Source organism: Cryptomeria japonica, chromosome 6 (genome assembly GCF_030272615.1).
Source record: "Cryptomeria japonica chromosome 6, Sugi_1.0, whole genome shotgun sequence".
NCBI classification, from domain to species: domain Eukaryota; kingdom Viridiplantae; phylum Streptophyta; class Pinopsida; order Cupressales; family Cupressaceae; genus Cryptomeria; species Cryptomeria japonica.
Genome location: NC_081410.1, coordinates 164,749,101 through 164,768,889, shown reverse-complemented (window position 1 = coordinate 164,768,889; position 19,789 = coordinate 164,749,101). Strand labels below are relative to the sequence as shown.

General features: G+C 32.2%; 1 protein-coding gene across 1 annotated transcript; it reads left to right on the top strand.

Moving 5' to 3' along the window:
* Positions 1-13,298: 13,298 nt before the first annotated feature.
* Positions 13,299-15,249, top strand: LOC131033343 (transcription factor GTE8-like). The gene is made up of 2 exons (XM_057964556.2): positions 13,299-14,550; positions 15,053-15,249. Exons 1-2 carry the CDS (start codon positions 13,299-13,301, stop codon positions 15,247-15,249), a joined length of 1,449 nt encoding a protein of 482 aa, XP_057820539.2.
* Positions 15,250-19,789: the final 4,540 nt, after the last annotated feature.

The following is a 19,789-nucleotide window of genomic DNA, read 5'->3' as shown; positions in this document are numbered from 1 at the left end:
GATTAGTTTCCCAATTGAGAGAGTGCATTGAGTTGTTTGCACCAATCTTCTGTACATAATAGAGACCAGTCAGGATGGAGGGAAGGAAATAGGATAAGGGATAGGGGATGAAGGATATTGGAGGATGTGCATAAGATGGGTAGGTAGGATAGCGTGGATGAATATTGACCCCAAGTGTAGAGTGCCAAAGGATATGGATTGCACTTGATGCCTATTTATCATTTTTTCATCATGACCTACTTTCCCAAGGTGCCATAAGATGCGGTTTTCACCATTGGACAAATTATTTATCTTTACTTTTTTTCCTTTTTGTTCTTTTTGTTCTTTTTTCAGAAATGGTATGGATGAAGAGGCATGATGATAGGAATACACGGATAAGTGGATTTGGAAGATAGTGAATGTATGATAGGGAGATGAATTAAGGAATCAATCATATAGTTGCATGGATGGTATCTCTTCAAGATGTTATACAATGGACAATAACAATTGGAGGTATCCTCATAGATGTTGGTAAGAGGGATAAATGGATGAAGAGGTGGAAAAGGATAAATATCTATATGAAGACTTGGATTAAATGCTTGTGATGGAGAATTAATATTGGATAATGGATGGGGTGTTGGAAGACTTGTGGATAGGTGGATGGTAATGTTTTTAAGATAAACATTGGCACACACCTTAAAAGGTGGTAGACTTGTGGAGAAGAGGTGGATTTTAAATTTTGAGATTTAGGAGGGGTTGAAGTGGATTTTAGGATATAGGGGTCCAAAATGGATGGAAGAGATGATGAGGATTTGGAGATGGGGATTCAAGATGTGGATAGGGTTAGTGGTGAATTTTAAATAAAGGGTTGACTTCCCTTGTCAAAGGAAGGGGAAGGATGATCAATATGAATTTAAAAGAGATGGGGAGGATGAAAGTTTGACACCAATACCAAGGAGGTATTTATCATCACACTTTATCATTGTTGAAGTGGGACACAAGGAAGCAATAGAATAGATCATGGAATTTGAAGGTGTGACTAATTGATGCTTGGGTTTGAGGGTTAGTGTATGGGGATAGCTCATCTTGATAAACGAGACTCTAATTATCATCATAGGGATTATATTTGGGTTGGTCAATAATACTAACCTCATCATCATCAATGATTGGTAGGGATGTGTGAAATGAAGACATAAGGTTGGATGGGATTGGGGAGGAAGAAAGAGGATTATAAGAAGTTAGATGAAGAAGGGTTGTACAATATGGATATGGGATTTATTTATTAAAAACTCAGAGTTAGGGTTAGATTAAGATCAAGGTTTAAATAATATAGTTAGAATGGATGAAGGATCAAGGTGACTTGAGAATTGGATTATAATATATTTGATGTAGGATTTAGAAGATGAAGTTTGATTAGATTAAGGATGGGTATTTAGTTTGTGATTTGATTAGTAAACTATATATTGATGGATAATTGATTGAGATTTATATGAAGTTACATTTAAAATTGGATTGGATGGAAAGGTTTGATTAAAAATGGTATTAGAATAGAATATGAGAAGGTTATATTTTATTGTAGGAGAAATGTTTGGAATAGGAGACTTTAGGAATAGTTGTTGGACAAGGATTGAGATTAGAATAATATAATAATGGATGAAAGGTTGGTTGAGAAAGTTGAATTTTAATGTCAGAGGGAGATGAAAATTAAGATGATAGAGAACAAATGGATTAGGGACTAGAAAATGGGTTTTAAGGATAAAATGAGGATGAAGGATGAAATTATATTTATATTAAAATTGTATAGTTTGGATTAGGATGTGGAAGAATAAATGAATAAAACATAAAACTAGGCATTCAAATGCATAAGTGTTGAATTGTAGAAGTTCTAAAGTATGCAAGTGTTGAACTATGAAGCACTAAATTATGTAAGCACTAGATTGTGTAGGTGTTGAAGGTTAAGGTAGATGCACTAGTTTGGAAAGATGAAAGGGAAAGAGGGATTTAAATGGGATATAGATATGATTTTTGAATGTAATATTAAATTGGGGATATGTGGGGTGCTTTGGAAAAATGAAGGATTGGATTGGAAAGATGAATAAGGTATTTAGAAGAAAATATTGATGGTTGATTGAATGTTTGTTTTCTTGACTAAGGGATGGAATTAAAATTGTACCAAACAAACAATTTTGATTGAGGGGGATTTGGAATGACAGATAGCATTGGTTTTGCATAAAAATATATGCCAAACACTTGTACAATCTTAAGTTGTTCAAGTGGGTGTGTTAGCTAATATGGGCGTATATAGTAATTATTAATTTACTGATATCATCTACCCATTAAAGGATAGCTAGGGAAATTTGTGTACATATGAATTCCCTTATCAAAGATGGCCAAAAGGCTTTACCTTTGTAATCTTTATCTCATTGCATGGAGGTACATTGCGTGTAGCTACAAGATATGATACACATCCCTTGCACCACACTAGAAAATGATCAAAATGTCTTAAACTAGGATAAATAGGGTTGCTAGGGAGTCCTCCAAATACCAAAAGGGTATATGGGGTAATATGTAGATGAAAGGTAATAATGCCTAATAGTTAGGAAGAGATAGTAACCAACTCTTCACCTTCACTTCCCCAAGGTATAAAATTCTTGGTGGCATAGCCAATATTAATAAAATTCTACTTCCAAGAGTGATGTCTTTTAATTCACTTCTCACTCTTTATACTATAATAGAATATGAGAATTGGGATCATCCATAGGGTGATGAAATCCTAGCTAGGTAGTCCCTTGTAAAATGAATGATCCAAGAGTTTTTTGTCACCCAAGATTGCACAAAGTGCAAGGAAAGAAAATACACATGTTGGGTTCTTTGGGATAATAATGATATAAAGGAAATAAACCAAAATAAGATTTTGATCTCTAAGAGCACCCCGAGGAATGAGGCTCAAGTGCATACACTCAAGAGGGACACACAATAATAACATATAATGGTTAATTTTCCTTAAAATAACATCTTCAAAAAATGTAAGATGCAAACAAGATGTTTGTAGTTTATGATTTTTTATCTTTGACAAATAATTATAGGCTACAAAAATAGGGGCTTGGCTATAGAAGTGGCCAACATCAATGAGTTAGAAAATTAAAACAAGCATGACAATATATAGCACTTGAAATAAATAATAAATAATAAATGTATTAAATGTTTAGTGTATGTGCTAAAAGAAATACAAAAATGCTAAAATAAAAAAAGAGTGAAAAATAAATGATTATACCATAAGTACATGGGAGTGAATTGACAAGTCAAAAGCACTAATCCATAGAAGTGCTTATCTATAAGTGGAAATGTTGATCTACTGGAAAACCCATGAAATTGCATAGAAATTGAATGTTAGAGAGTTTCCTATAAATAAAGAAAAATATAGAAACGGAAATATGAACCAAAAGATTGAATTTCAATAAAAAGATAGGTTAGTAGAACATAAAAAGTTGAAAAAGAAGATAAAATGGAGAAAAATATATTTGATTTTTAGAAATAATGCATAATGCCCATTATGTTTAATCCATTTCCTACATAACCTCATGAAAGAAAATCATGCATACAAGATTACAAAATAACCCAATGCATAGATCAAATAGACAAGCCACATTATAACATGAGCTATACCATGTGAAAACCTACAAGAGGGAAAAATTAAACCTCTACAAGGATCCATAATCCATATATGCAATCAACATCTATATTATCATGAGTGGTGATTAATGCATGACCTTGTTGTTTCTGATCTCCATTAGCAAGTCCCGCTTCTCTAATGTGTGTAAATCCCTCATGACTGGTAGAAGAGAATTGTGAAATAGAAGATGAAGAAGGAATGTACATAAGATGCTCCTTGAGAAGTTGTTTCAACTCATGATTTTCCTTCTTATAACAAACTTGTTCGTTATGCTCAATCCCTTTACAAAAGGTATACTTAGGTTTTTCCTTCTTGGATTGAACCTCTGTAGAAGAGGTGGTGGAAGTCTCACTAGATTCTGTCTTGGGCTTGTTATTTCTCTTTCTTTTTCCCTTAGGCAATGTAGCTTTCAATGCATGAGACTTAGGTGCATGACATCATTCTGACTAAGTTTAGATTGTTCCTTAGTCAATCTCTACAAAATGTCTCAAACAAAGGCATGACAAATAAATAACCTAACCCATCCATAGTTGAGTAAAAGGAAGTAGAGAAATATGAAAAAATAAATTTTAATTTAGACAAAATAAAAAATATGCATTCCTCATCAGTTTTATATTTCCCACAACTCGCTAATTGAGATCTCAAAGAATTGAACTTAACCAAATAATCCTCAATAGTAGGAAATGAATCAGTAGAAAGAGATGTCAATTTTGCTTCTAGTTGTAAATCTCTCACATCACTAAATGAACCAAATAGGTCCTTATATTTATCCTATACCTATCTAGGTGTAGTGGACTCCTTAATGTGAAAAAAAAAAAATCTGAAACATGCATTGCAATCAAGCCCATCACCTCATCACATTTGCTCCTATGTGCAAACTTCTCATACTCCTTCGTGAAGGTAGGTTGTTCCTCATTAAAGGTAAATCATAATCCTGTAGACCAAAACAATCTTTGCATCTTGACTTTCCGTGTATGATAGTTATGAGGAGTAAGAACCTCAAATTAGGAATCAACCATTAGAGCCTGTAATAGGTGAAAAATTAGGGTTTCCACCTTTGAATGTATGAAAACCACTAATTTTTACTTGGGGACCATTACATTAGGGAAATATAAGAATTAGATAGATCTAAACCTAATGGATCTAGATTTTGATCTAATTCTAGGGGGTCTAAGTGTGCCTCTTCTTTCCCTTGAGTTGAATTGATTTGTTGAAGATGTTGAAATTAGGATAAATATATTTAAATTGATGCAATTATGTGTACAGTGAGCTACAGTTGTCAGATTGAGCCACGAACTTGGATCTGAAGATTGTAAGAGGATTTGAACTTGTTCCTAGAAGGAGCTCCTAATTTGTCGGGGCCGGTGTGGTGGTCGCTCTGGTCCTCTGCAATTTTTGCACTCTAATGGGGGATCAATTCGTCAATGTAAATAAAGCTTATTATGAAGATTGTAGCTTTGTACCTATTCCTACCCACACTAGGGAAGCGAAATAGGTTGGGAATAGGGGTTTGCCAAAGTCAAATCCCGGTTTAGGAATTAACCTTGAATGAAATATTGTAAATACTAAAATAAATAATAGAAGGATATACCTCAGATCTGTAATGATTGATAATGATATTTTACATCTTGAATGTAATCACATATATTATATGAAATGGCATGAACATGGCAAAACCCTAATCACACACACACACACACTTGCATATGAATGATGTAATTTGCTCCACAATGGTTGAATGAAGGAAATGTAGCCTTGAAGATCTCTAGAAATGATTGATGATGAACACTTCAATGCTTGAATGCTTTAGGTTGAACGCTTGGAGTCTTATATGCTTAGGATGAAATTAATGTCTTTATATATGAGGAGCTTGGTCAATTTACCAATGAGGTCGGCCTCCAACGGGCACATAGAGCCATCGAATTCATTTCCCATTGGGGTGATAGGTCACACCGTTCCCTTGAAAATTGGGCCCCATTGAGGGGGACCAGGTCGTTGGGCACTCTGGTCCAAGACCAAGGCACCACTGCCCTAGTCCTCAATCAAGGAATAAAATTAGGGTCCAAAGAGGAGGACACATCTCCAGGGAATCATTTGGTAGGTGTATGAGGCATCAAAATTGGAGTTAAGGAACTGAACAAACCCAGATAGGACATGAGGGGGAGATGCACTAAAGTAGGGGCACAAACATGAGGTGTAAATTGGCCTGGTGATAATTTACAACACTACAGAGCCACAAACACAAAAATACCAAAATATCTTATAGAAACTAATTTGAACTCCAAGATATAATGTACAACTAAAAATTATGGCCCCCAACAAATAGAACTTCTCCAAGATATAGTATGTCCAAGTAATCAAGTAGATGCCACAAATTGTAAAAACTCTATAAATAATACTTAGGGCTTAATCTAGAAAAAGTGTGTAGACAAAATGATAGAGCTTGTGATCACCTTTCAAACGTCGCTAGAATCACCAAATTGAACAAACTGGTAAAAAGTTATGACCTTGAAAGTCCAAAATGGAATCTTTACTTCAATTTACAATAAATACTATCAAACAACAAAATAATAAGAAATAAATTCAACCATTGCGAAGCTAGCTGAATTAGCTTTCCAACAATATCACATTTGAAATTTTTTGCCTCTTGGATCAAAACTTATCTTAGTTTGTAAAAAGGCCCAATTTAGGCATTTGAGAGCCAAAGGGGGACCACAAATAACCCAAGCACTTAGTTCTTGGTCACTCATATAACCATGGTGAGTGCTGATGAGTGCTTTTTTATGATATTTTAAATACTTTTTATACTTAAAAACTTTGTTTATTTTGTTAATTAATGTAGTTGGCGGTAGATTATGTACTTTCATGTTTGCTCATTTTGTTGTTATACTTAACTAATTAGGAGATATAATAGAAATGACTTCGAAGATCAAATGAATGAAGAAATGACCATTTATCCAGAATCTGTATTGCTATATTCTTGTTCTATTTTTGTGGATTCTATTTCAGATTTTTTAAAGATTCTTTCATGATGTTGACCTGTTGGACTCTCAAATCAACAACATGGAACTCTTGATCGCTCTAGCTATGCAGTGCATTTATTATCTTCAAGTTTACTTCATTGGTTGTTTATGAAATTTCTACTTTCACCACTGATGAAGTGAAGCTTTATAATGAAACATTTAGTTTTGTTAGTCTTGTTAATAGGTGTTTAAATATCCCACCAGAGGAAGATCAGGGCCCACTCAACCACACGGAGGTGATCTAATGTTTATCTTTCCTTTATCAAGTTTCAGATTTAGATTAAAAAATAAAATCCATTGTGATTCATGATAAATATTTGCTATAGTTTGTTAGTAGTTCTAGTTCCCGTGGCATTTGGAATTAGTTAAACTTTCCCATTAATGTTTAGATTTGTATTTAACTAAGATAGTTTGGATTTGGATCTTCTAAGTGGTTCAAGTGTTAGTTATTTCTAGATCGAAAATGGTTTTAGTAGAATATGGCAATGGTGATGGAAGTAAATATTAGACAAAAGCTTATTGATTTTTCATGGAATTTAGTTTCATGGAAGTAAATATTAGTCAAAAGCTTTATTAATTTTTCATGGAATTTAGTTTCATTTCAAGTTTTTCTTAGATAATATTTCAAATCTTTGCAAGCGTAAAATAAGTTTCTTTTTCAGCAAAGTAGATTTAGAATTTGAATTTTGTATGTGAGTGACAGATTAAATTTAAATTTAGTTGATAGTTGTAGCTTAAGCATTTCATGAATTGATTCCAATTAAGTTGTGTTTGATTTGAACTCAAATCACAAAATTCTCATTCTAGGATAAGTTAAGTGCCTTAGTTTTGATTTATGAATAACTAAAATAGGATTTTTGGTTTAGAAGTTGACCTTGGGAAGTAATTCCCAAGAGCTCCTGACAGAGCATGATTGAAACACAAATCACTGTTTTTAGTGTAAAACCCCCCAACTTGAAAACATGCTTATTGTATACAACTCTAAGACACACCTTGTACAATAATTAAAAGATTAAATGATGCGAATTGTGACATCAACAACCTCGCCCATCAAATGCTAACAATTTAAAAAATGCATCACTTGGGCGAGCAATGTTGAGGCTATGAAGTAGTGGAATGGTATGGGCAATGCCTCGATGGTGGGTGCCCACACCATTGGGTCAAAGATAAACCTCGGTTATACATAAGACCACACACTAAAACCAAGTGTCGAAACAAATCACAACTAATGAGTAAAGAAATTAAGTAAAATTGTTGACATGTCAACACTAATAAATGAAATCATACTCGCTGACAAAGAGATGATGTAGGTTGTCACACCAGTTTGCACAAAAGGAGGAGGATGCAGTGCTTACATAAGTAGGTTGAATATTCACCCAAGTTGCCCTATGATTTTTTGTTGACCTGACTAGATGTTGACATGTTTCTTACATAGATGTTGCATAGCCTACACAAAATTTGTACGATTATACAAATCCATACAATCAAGGATGTAGGAAAAAAAACCTCTAATGTTTGGAACAAAAGTGTCAAATTTTGATGATTTGATGGGCATTCTAGGCCTTCTAGATGCAATGACAAGGTTGGATTTGGCCCAATTTGCTCCAAAATACTAGCTACCTCTTGAAACTAGCAACTAGCCCAACTTTAAACCATCATAAATTTGGAAAAAATGGTCAAATTTAGACAAAACAAAAGCTAATCTTGAATTTATTAGTTTTTCTATACTTAATGGTGAGTTCAAATCTCCCTTAACACTAGCCAAAAATAACTTGCAATAAAATATAGTTTATCTAGCAATACCTTCAGTCTCCAATACAAGAAGGATTTTACAACACAATAACTCTGATAACATGCTAAAAATCTAACATGAAACCGTATTGAAGTTGCAGATTTCAAGGATTGACCAAGAAAGATACCTTCTACAAGAGAGTGTTGCAACAAGATCCTTCATGAATATTAGGAAATGATCAACTGATTACATGAGATACAAGAGATGATGATGAGATATACAATATGGGTCCTTGAAACTAAGCCATTTTAGGTACCCATGCACAACTAATCCCTCACAAATAGAGAAAAGGAGAAAATCCCGTGAGACAAAACTCCTCTCTAACAGATAAATGCAAATCATGTACAAATAATAGACTAAGTGATGTATGGAGGTCTCGACATTAATACAATCAAACAATGAATTTTTTATTTGTGTTGTCTGAAATCTTTATCTTGAGCTAACAATTAATGTTTTAATCTAATTTTAATAGATGTGTTTGATCCTCCAACTATCTTTGCAAATAATTCACTAGTGTGGTCCTCTAAAATTGTCCTCCATTCACGGATTTGAAAAAAGGCACTAGAAATAATGAGGAATTTTTATTGTGAAGGTATCATGTGGATGAGTTGATGTAGATTTTATCATAATTTGGTCTAAAAAGCTTCATTAATTTTGGCATAGGAAAAAATTGTTTTTTTGTGCCCTTTCTCCCGATCCCAATTATATCAAATGTGGTTCTAAATTAGTTGGAAATGTTTGCAAATGGATATATTTTTTCCAAATGATCATTTTGTCTTCAAATTATTATCGTGCATTTTATAAACAAACAATTTTATTGCATAGGAGATGTAGAGGGTTAGTTATAGAATATGAGGTTTTTTCTTTTAAATTTGATGGTGCAGCATTCTTCAAACACATTTGTAATATGAACCGCAAATGAAAATTGTGTTTTTTTTAATCTTTCCGAGACTTAGACTGAAGCTACTAGGATAATATATTCCATCAAGTTTAGGTGTACATGTAAAATTTTCTTTTAAGCTAGTTTTTTTAATGTAATTAAATAATCACTATGACCAAATTCTAACCTAGATTTTAGTTTTATGAATTAACACTAATTGTTCTAAAGTAATCAATTCTTGTATGATTATCATATCACTTTTTGGGTTTTCAATTATTATAATATGAAGAAGATCTAGATGAATAGAATGATTGGTTGGGCTTGAATACAATTTTGAAGCCTTGTGCATCTAAAATATTGATTTGAAGAGTAATATAATGAGTAAGCCGAATAATAAACTTGAGAAAGTTTCTTTAATAGATTCTATGAATAGGGTATTTATTTTTTATGATTAGGCAAAATATATATGGAGGTTAAGGTATTGGATGGATCCAAGGCTTAAGCATTCTTTCCCAATGGAATGTGTAGAGAGAGTGATCGAACTTGCTTTTCCTTGTGTGAGTTTGATCTAGAGAAAAGACTTGATATGAGGTATGTTGCTAGGAAGATCTCTAAAGAAATTATAAAATTCTAATAATGGTTTGACAAATTGCAATATAGCAAGGAATTTATAGCTACCACACTTAACGGAAGATAAATTCATCCTATTGATTACCACTATCTAGTTTTGTAATGTTTTATTTACAAATATGAATAAAAAAATAAGGAAGAGTGATACTTGACAGGTAGATGTTAGAATATTAAAATGGGATGAAATCCTCAACTAATGTTAGATACCATTTGGTTTGTAAGTTGTTTGTAAATTTTATAAGAAAAATTGTACATCACGTGCTAACAACTATAAGCGAGAGATAGTTTAGAAGTCATGACACCTAGAACTTTTACGCTTAAGACATGCTACTCCAATGGGGAAATTAGGGTTGTGAAAGTCTTAAACTTGTTCAAGCTAGATGGGTATTTGCAATTTGTTACATGAGTGAAAGACCTATTTCGAATCATCCTTATGGACCTTTACTACAATCCTTAAATCATTTAATATAATTGTTTTTGAGTGTGACTTCAATTGTGGAAAGGAGTTAGAAGAAGGGCCAACAACCTAGTTTGAAATTTTCTCCATAGAATAGGTTTCTATGAAGCAAGTACTTCCTTTCAGGCACTCTTTCCAATAGATATATTTTTATTTGTATTTGAGTCTTATTGATGTTGTGGACATCTAGATTTTGGCGCTTATATTTTGCATTAACATCTAAGACAGATGTGACTATAAAAAATCTCTATCTTTTATTATTTGATGAATGTCTAAACCCTTTAGATTGTGATACTAATCTATATGTCTTAGTCTTTGGAGAATATATTATAAATGGGTGGGTCTACCTTCAATATTTGAATGTCCAAATTTCAACATTTGTAGATAATGTAGGTTTATAAAACTATGACATGTAGGACTGGCATAATTATCTTTTTCATTACATTTATTCTAGAAGAAGAACACACACTATCATATAGTGCATCTTATTTATATTTTTGAAATGTTTCTTTTATAAATACTCTCACCTCATTGAAAGAATAATAAGCTCTATAGTTTAGAGAAAATATTTCAAGTGGTTTTAAGTGATAAATTCACATATTTTCTATGTTCTTATGAGAATTTTATACTTGTATAGTGCCAAAAAGTAAAGTAGTCTATGAATCATCCACAAAAAGTTTCACATTCAAATTACATACTTAGTACAACAAAAGAATAATCATCGTTGAGTATAGTCTATTCAATCATCCACATAAAGTTTCACATTCAAATTGCATACTTAGTACAACAAAAGAATAACCATTGTTGAGTATATTGCCTTTGAATGAGTAAGAAAATATTCAACCCATGTCTCAAAAATATATAACCAAGATAAGCATGCATCATCAAAGAATGATTGACTGAAATATTTTGCAACAAATTGACTTAGATCTATGCGTTGTATTCTTGGTGTAGGTAGGAAAGATACTGATAAAAGGTTTCTAAAACCTATTTGACAAGTCCATTTTATTAATATCTTACTATTTTTGTTGATACGAATATACATTGTGTTGGTAAAGTTTTCTTTAAGGCATGTGAATTCATATCACCTTCATTAGATCCATTTTATTTCAAATAAACTTTTCCCTACAAATGTATGTCAAATACAGATCTATTAGCATGCAATAATGAATGTTTTTTATATTGACTGATTATGGATATGATACTCCATAGAAATAAGTGGTTTACATTTAAAATAAATTTAGTTATCATTTATTTAGTTATTAATGCTTTGATGGTCTTGGATACCATCTTATTCAAGTCATATGAAGATCTTTCTAGAAGTTCTTTCTTTAGATATATCTACTAGTCATGGACTATGAAAGATTGAAGTCTTTAAAAAAAATGTTTCTCAATTGTCAAATCTAATAGATTTTAAATCCAAGTGTTGTATTTTGGATATTTAAACTCCATTGAGGGCTTATCATATCTATTTTGATGCTCAATAACATTCATTCCATATCTATTGTCTTATAGATAAAACATAACTCAATTAAGTAACAAGATGCACATTTTACAAAATCTAGCGAGGTTGTCTCTTGGAAGTAATTAATTTTTAGAATTATATTCTTTTAATTTAGATTTCATCTCTACAATTCCAAATTTATTTCTATTTTGAAAAGATTTAATAGCTTTGTATTTAAAAAAAAAAATTGTAAGCGCATTGGAGGCATCTTTGTGTCAAACTACAACATATATGAATATGATGCAATTAATTCTCCCATTGTCAATTTTATTGGCAACTTTGTGAAACACTTAAAAAGCTAAAATAAATGTTGGGCTTCTTACTAAAACCCAATAGTTAAATGCTTTCGATGACCAATGTTATTTTGCTAATGTAAAATTATCATTTTGGTTATACCATAGGCGGAATGTTTTTCAAATAAATAGGATAGTGACAACTGCTAACCAATAGTCATCATAATTTTAAGATTGGTTAAAAGCTAATAATTGGTATTACTTCTTCCCAACTTTTTAAAATCTTCATTTTAAAATTGATTGTTAGTGTTGAACAACACATTGACATGTTACGTTACATTTTATGATTATATTGTTTTCTTCTTATTATTAAATATGATTTAAAACATTATACACACGCGCACACAATTTTCTTCTAAAAATTTGAGAATTCAATTGTTAACTCACAGGATATGGGAGCTAACTTAGAATTCGAGCTGACAAATTTGACTCAAATCCTTAAGAACATCCCTCATTTTCCTTTCAAAACATTTTTGTTATTTTTTTGCTTTTGTATTGTAGAAGATTTAAACTCAACATCGTTTAGATACCCACAACATGAACTTTGTCATGAAACAAATTATCAATTTGATTAACACTAAAATTTCTATGATATACTCTTTACATTAATATTTTGATTACACCCACTTCATTTCTTTTTACAATTATTTTCTTTATCATTTTGAAATATTTTAGTGGGATTGTTGTCAAATTTGAATACACTCCAAATTTTTTGACAATTATATTATCCCAACAAATGTTTTTTAAATTGAAAAAAGGTGTCCCTACAATCTTATCGGTTCAATCCTGATTCCTCCAATTTAAGAACTCACACCCTAAATGTAGAAATGCATTTAGCAACGGTTGTATAATCTGTGGTCGGCTTATAACCAGTCATAAAAAGCATAAAAAATCTATATATCCGTTTTAAAATTCAAACGAAAGCAGCCCTTTATGAACTGATTGTTACAGAGATTTAAAAATAAATATAAAAGCTCTAGGTTAATATGATAATAATTGAAGTTTTTGGAAGAACAGTATTGATTTTGTATATATCAACAAATCAATCATTGTTTTGTAACTCAAGAATGCAGAGGCATTTCAAGCGCACCAGGGATGGTAAACAGATTGAAGGAGTTTTTAAGGGAAGCCATAACTTTGACAGATTTGGGCCTGCAATAAAATACAAGTGCATGAATCTAATCCAAAGTATAATCAGAGATCCTCAAAGCTGGCCTTTCAGAGAAGCTTTGGATCTTAATGAATGGTATGCCCCAAGGTATAAACATGTCATCACTCAGCCTATGGATCTCTGCACCATAAGATCAAGGCTGCAGAATAATCTCTACTTACATCCCATGGAATTTGGTCATGATATAGACTTAACTTTTGATAATGCAATGAGATACAATCCTCCAAGTAGTGTTTATCATGAGATGGCAAAGAAACTGCTTCAGAATTTCTATTCTCAGTGGAAACCCATTGGAATAGAGATTGCTAAAAGAGTGAATCAGACCTCACTTTCTGGGCTTAAGGGTTTCAGCAATGTGAAGCCAAAAGCCTTGAAATTTGTGTGTGAAAAACCCAATTCAAATATGAATGAGAAAGCAGAGGATATGCATAAATTGCATGTTTCAGAGCAATCAGAAGAGAAAAGACTGGTTAAGGAGAATGAGGACTTTGTATGTGAAAAACCCAATTCAAATATGAATGATAAAGCAGAGGATAAGCATAAAATGCATGATTCAGAGCAATCACAAGAACAAGAACTGGTTAAGGAGAATGAGGACTGTGAAAACTTTTATAATACCAACTTTTGGCCATGTTATGATAGTATCATGGATCTGGGCTCTGTGAAGTCAGAGCTACAAGATCATAGACATTCATTGCACAGAGAGTTTGCAGATGATGTGGAAATGACAATTGAGAATGCATCAGAGAATGACCCTTCTGATGAGTATCATACCATGGATGAGGATGACTACTCTAATGAGTACCATACCATGGATGAGAATGACCCTTCTGATGATTATCATACCATGGATGAGAATGAGCTTGAATGTTTTCAAATCCAATGGAAGAACTTTCTTACAGAATTAGAAAAAGGCATTAAGGAAGAGTCTAAGCAAAATAACAGGCATGTTGTTAGGATGAGAATTCCCTGTCACCATAGTTCTAATGGAAAGTTGTCTGGTAAAGGGAAAATTGCAGAGCAAGTGAAACATCCAAAGTGGGAGAACTGTGAGCATTCTTCTTCATCCTCAGTAGAGGTTTTTCCTGCTGTAAATGTGGCTGGTCCCTTCACTAACCATTGGGATAGTTCAGAGACGGATTTTCAAGGTATACAATTTTTAATGATATCAGGTTTCCACAATCTATAGTGAATAACGTTAAATTGTTTCTGAATTTGATTGTGTAGAGACTTTTTTTTATCAACCTTTCAGATCACATTTCGTGATCTATTATCTCAACAAAATTGAAAAAAGATAAAAAATCTCAGAATATGATCTGAAACGTTTATGAAAAAAATCTCCACAAAATCGAATCCAGAAACAATTTAACATTATTCAATTTTTTATTAAATACTTCCTCATCATTTTGTGTGTCTTTCTTTAATCATATTACTATAAGTCGTTCCTAAATTCATATATAGATTGGGGTATGTGAACTATAAAAGAATCTTTCTTTCTTTAAAGTTTATTTAAGCCATAAGAATTATAAATAATGAATTTATCATATACATATATATGTGTGTGTGTGTGTGTGTGTGTGTGTGTGTATAATTGATTTTGATTAGATTTATTACATATATAACTTTAATGCTTCTCGGATTTGAATTCAGGAAGCAAAGATCATTATGAAGGTGAAGAGGACGAGGATGAGTCAAATGAGTTATCATCATTATCATTTTTTGATGGAGATGAAAACTACACTAAAGAGGGCAATGATGACTACGATGAGGATTATGATTCCGATGAAATGAATTATCACGAGAAAAAGAAAATAAAAGGAAAGGAAATATTCTTCTATAACTTATGATGCTTGCAGACCTAGCTTATAGGTAGCTTATAGTTTATGGGGACTACCTCATACTTCCACCATGTTGGAGAAATTTAAGTGGATGACCCATAAATGATATACAAAAAAATGTTGTTTCATTGTAATTATCAAAATTCTTTAAGAGATTATTAAAATGTTTATTTTGCGAATATATGTTGAATATATAATTAAATATTTTTTATTTATTTTTTTAATTGATATTTTAATTTTGTCAAGGTGTTTTAAAATATGATGAGGTCAATGAATCTTACCATCATTTAAATTAAATTAGTTTATTTTGTAATGGTTAAAACGGTATATTCATCCCTTTTTCCCTTATGTTTTGGACCTCATTTGATAAGGTTGTCTTTTATGCACTAATTAATGTATAAGTTGGAAAATAATTTTATTCTAGTTTCATTCCTTGTCCACACATCCCAAAGACTCAAATATTTTTTTGCAATATCCACTATTCACCACCTTGATTCAATTTTGTAAGAAATGAAATAACCTAAAGTATTCCCACACACAAATTTGAATACTAAAGTTTTAAATTTTTAACACTAAATTGGGCCCATATTCTCCCTCTCCCACTATTTAGGAGTTAACTAAGAAAGAAAAATCATTTCAAATTACATGCTAGGATAACATATTTAATGATATCTCTAACTTATCATCATATTCAAGGATCTTGATCATCTATAAAATTATGTGAACAAGGGATCAAGAGCACGTGATATGCCTAATGTAAGGGTTTCCAATAGGTAATTGGTATTCATATTAATTATATTCATCTTATTTTCATTAATGTTCTCCACATATTGAAAAGAAAGATCCATTGAGACATTTGAATGATATTTACATAGCTAACATAAAATCAACTTAAATAGATCGAACACAATCATTTTTTAGAATGTAGCAATACTTGAACCAATATATTCATATCGAATATGGACAAAATTTTCCTCCCATTTATACTAGACTTGCTTTTAGTTTGAGATTTCCTTTCCACTAATTGCAAGTATGATCTTATCAACTTACATGGAGTCAAAACAGTTTATCTCAAGAGACTGGTGCATTCCTAAGTTTTTGTAACAATGATATAGAATTAGGCAATTATTTTATATTTAGGTGTCTAGTGTATTACGAGATCCATTACAAGTTAACCACCTCTTTAGAAGAAGAAAAATCATGGCTCCCTATAAGATCTTATTCATTGTGAGGTTCACAGATGTGTAGCTCTATTCATCATTTATTTGACTTTCTTAAGACTTGTTAACATGACTCTTTATCTTAATGTTGGCATTTAGATCATTTATTTGACCTTAACTTTAAAGGAACAAACAAGTTGATTGTGAGTTATGATCTAATTTTATTTTTCCTATAATTTTTTTGTTAAAATATTATTTTCTTGTAATTCCATCAACCTAATTTAATCCAGTAAACAAAAATATATAAACTTTAAATTTTAAGATTCTTCACCATAAAGTGTTAATTAATAATTTCTTATTTCTCCTCCTTTATGATTATAATATTTTTAAGATTTTATATATTTGTTAACTTTTTTAATAAAGTGTGTGCCACCTATTCTTTGATTATTTTACCATTTTTTAATTTGAAAAAATGCAACAAGGAAATTTCAATAAGATTCACACATATAATCGTAGAAACAAGATGAGGTGGAAGAGATCACACACAACACAAAAGATGTTTGTGGGGGCCACTATGCCTTAATATCCAATATGGTTTGTCTTTGATGTCATCCTTATATGATCATTTCTTAGCATATAAGGAGAATTGTGGAGTATTGTAACATACTATTCTTTTTTATATCTCCTCAATCTTGATTTTGGTGGGGCTGAACGCCCAATGATACGATATAGATGGATAGTGAGTCATCCATTCTTCATCTTTATAGTTGGTTGGGTCGACTATTGTGAGAGATTTTAATGTGTAATTTTTTAAATTGTATTTTATTTATAGATAAAATATATTGTAATTGCATTATGGACCAATGTTTGTATATTTGTGTGTGTGTGTGTGTGTGTGTGTGTGTGTGTGTGTGTGTGTGATGAAACTTATTTTGCCTATATATCCAAAAAAGCTTGCCAATTTTTTGTAAATGAATACTTCCATTTCAAATCCACAAATATTTCTTTAAATTTAAAAGCTTTTAAGGAAATTTCTAAGAATAAACACAATCTTGACTAACATTTAGTTTCAAATGTTTTTATTAAGTTGGCTTCGAAGGAGCCATAAATCTTGTACATGATATATAATAGCACAAAGCATACACACAAAAACATAGATTTATCACAAAAACACATAGTCGAGCCACCACCAAGCACCAAGCACAAACCAACACAACTACAACAAAGTCGCTAATTGAAACAGGGTATCCAAGGATCTATCCTAAATAATGCTAGACTCTACCCTATTCAACCTCACACCCTTCACTCTAGTGTTCAATTGGGAGACAAATTTGGGAATACACCTCTTCTGCCTTAAAACAACTTTCCAAGAGATTCTACCATCCTAATCCTCAAACCTAAGAGAAGAGGATGAGACTTCCCCTCAGACGACCCATCTAAGGGTGCCACACAAATAGACGAATGTGTAGTTAGTGATGCTAGTCATATATCAACCACCTTAGTGTTACTACTTATCAAATTGCCATTAGTTTCATATCCAAAGTCATACTATATTCTAGTCGGTTAGTATTACCGAATCATGCAGTCGGTACACACAGAGAAGTCAGTATGAATAGTCTAGTCGGTTACTGAAGAAAGCAGTCACATAACACAATATTCATCGAGCTGTTTACCGAGTAAAGTTTCATGGCTACCGAGTGATAAAGTTAACTCACCGAGTGAAACGTTTTACCAGATACATTGAACCTGGACATGCACATGAAAACGTGTTACAAGATCGAGGCACATCTAACTGTTTTTGCATTGGAAATTGCACTATGAGATTGTGTATGATTACAAGGCCAATCTAACCTATGAGATATTTTGTTTAGTTATTCATTCGAAGAATCTTTTTGTAAGATCGAAGCAATGAATCAGATCACCGTTGTAAGAGATCTATATATACAGCTTGATTCTAGGGTTAGAAAAAGAAGACACATGATGTGATATGAGATACAATAAGAGATAGCAGCGTGTATGCATGAAGGAAGACTGTTACAGAGACATGGAGAGGTCACCGAGAAGGTTATCAATGAACAGTCAAAGAACAGAGTAAACAGAAGGGTTTACCGAATTTTATTATGGGTTACCGAGGTATGCTACAAGCTAGGTAATCTTATTCAGAGCACATAGAATCTGCTTTAGCATTTCAGATGTAAAGTTGCAGATATTTGTAAAGATTATATTGAAATATTTTGAAGTTATAAGAGAAACCTTTAATAGGGTAAAAGACTCTAACCAAGTCTATAAATTGTAAATCCTTTAACCAGGTGCTACACTTATATAGTGTTGTAAAAATCCTTTAGTAAGGTAGATCTAATTGATCTTAATACTCCTAACAGGGTAAGCTATCAGAAATAGCTAAATGTAGCTCTAATCGAGCATTCTTTATTATTGTAGTAGTGAAGTTGTGGGTGCCATCCCACCGCAGTTTTTCTCTCTAACCAAGAGTTTCTGCGTGACCAAAATATATGTGTTATGGAGTGAATCATGTATGATTGTTATTTGTTGATTATAGTTTTATTTTATGTTACTGCACTATTTTGTTTATGCATAACAGTAAGGTTATTATCAGGGAAAAGTTTTGGAGTACTGATTCACCCCTCCCCTCTCAGTACATTAGCTTTCTATATTGGGCCTAACAATTGGTATCAGAGCTTGAATCTTGGAAAAGGGTTTAACTACCTAAAGAGAAAGATACTAGCAATGGAAGGCTACAAACAATCTCGGAGGATTGTGCATCTTCAAGAAGAGTTGGATAATGCAAATCAAGTGATTGCAGACATGCAGAGGCAAATGCAAAAATCTCTAAAAGTAAGGAGAAGATTATCTGACGACTTGCAGGATTCTCAAGAGCTAGTGGAACAAATCGAGACATCATCTGAGAACAGTATATCTGAAGAAATTGAAGAAATGATTGGAATGTTGAAAGAAAAGACCAAAGCATTGGTTGATCAACTAAAAGCAATGAAAAGAGAACATGAACATTTCAGTACACAAATGACTAAAAATCTAGATGCATTAAGGATAGCTGAGGATAAAGCAAGAGATCTACAAAGAGAGAAACAACAACTTGAAGCTCTAGTATCTGATAAGGATGATGAAATCATAAGGTTAACTGGTATTCAACAAAATATGAAAGATCAACTAGGTTATGCACATCATGTAGCAATTTTGAAGAATGATGAAAATCAATCATTGAAACTTGAAGTATCAAGGTTGACTGGTGAACTTGAAACAGAAAAGAAATCCAAAGAATCATTGGAGAAAAGTTATGAAGCATCAAAGATGTTGGATGAGCAACTGAATACAAGAAGACTCTACAAAGATGGAGGACTCGGTTACAAAGG

Excerpts from the sequence above, each read along its gene's own strand:
- LOC131033343 (XM_057964556.2), top strand. The coding sequence starts at position 13,299 with ATGCAGAGGCATTTCAAGCGCACCAGGGATGGTAAACAGATTGAAGGA. Across the intron at positions 14,551-15,052 it reads TTCAGAGACGGATTTTCAAG|GAAGCAAAGATCATTATGAA; the intron begins GTATACAATTTT and ends ATTTGAATTCAG.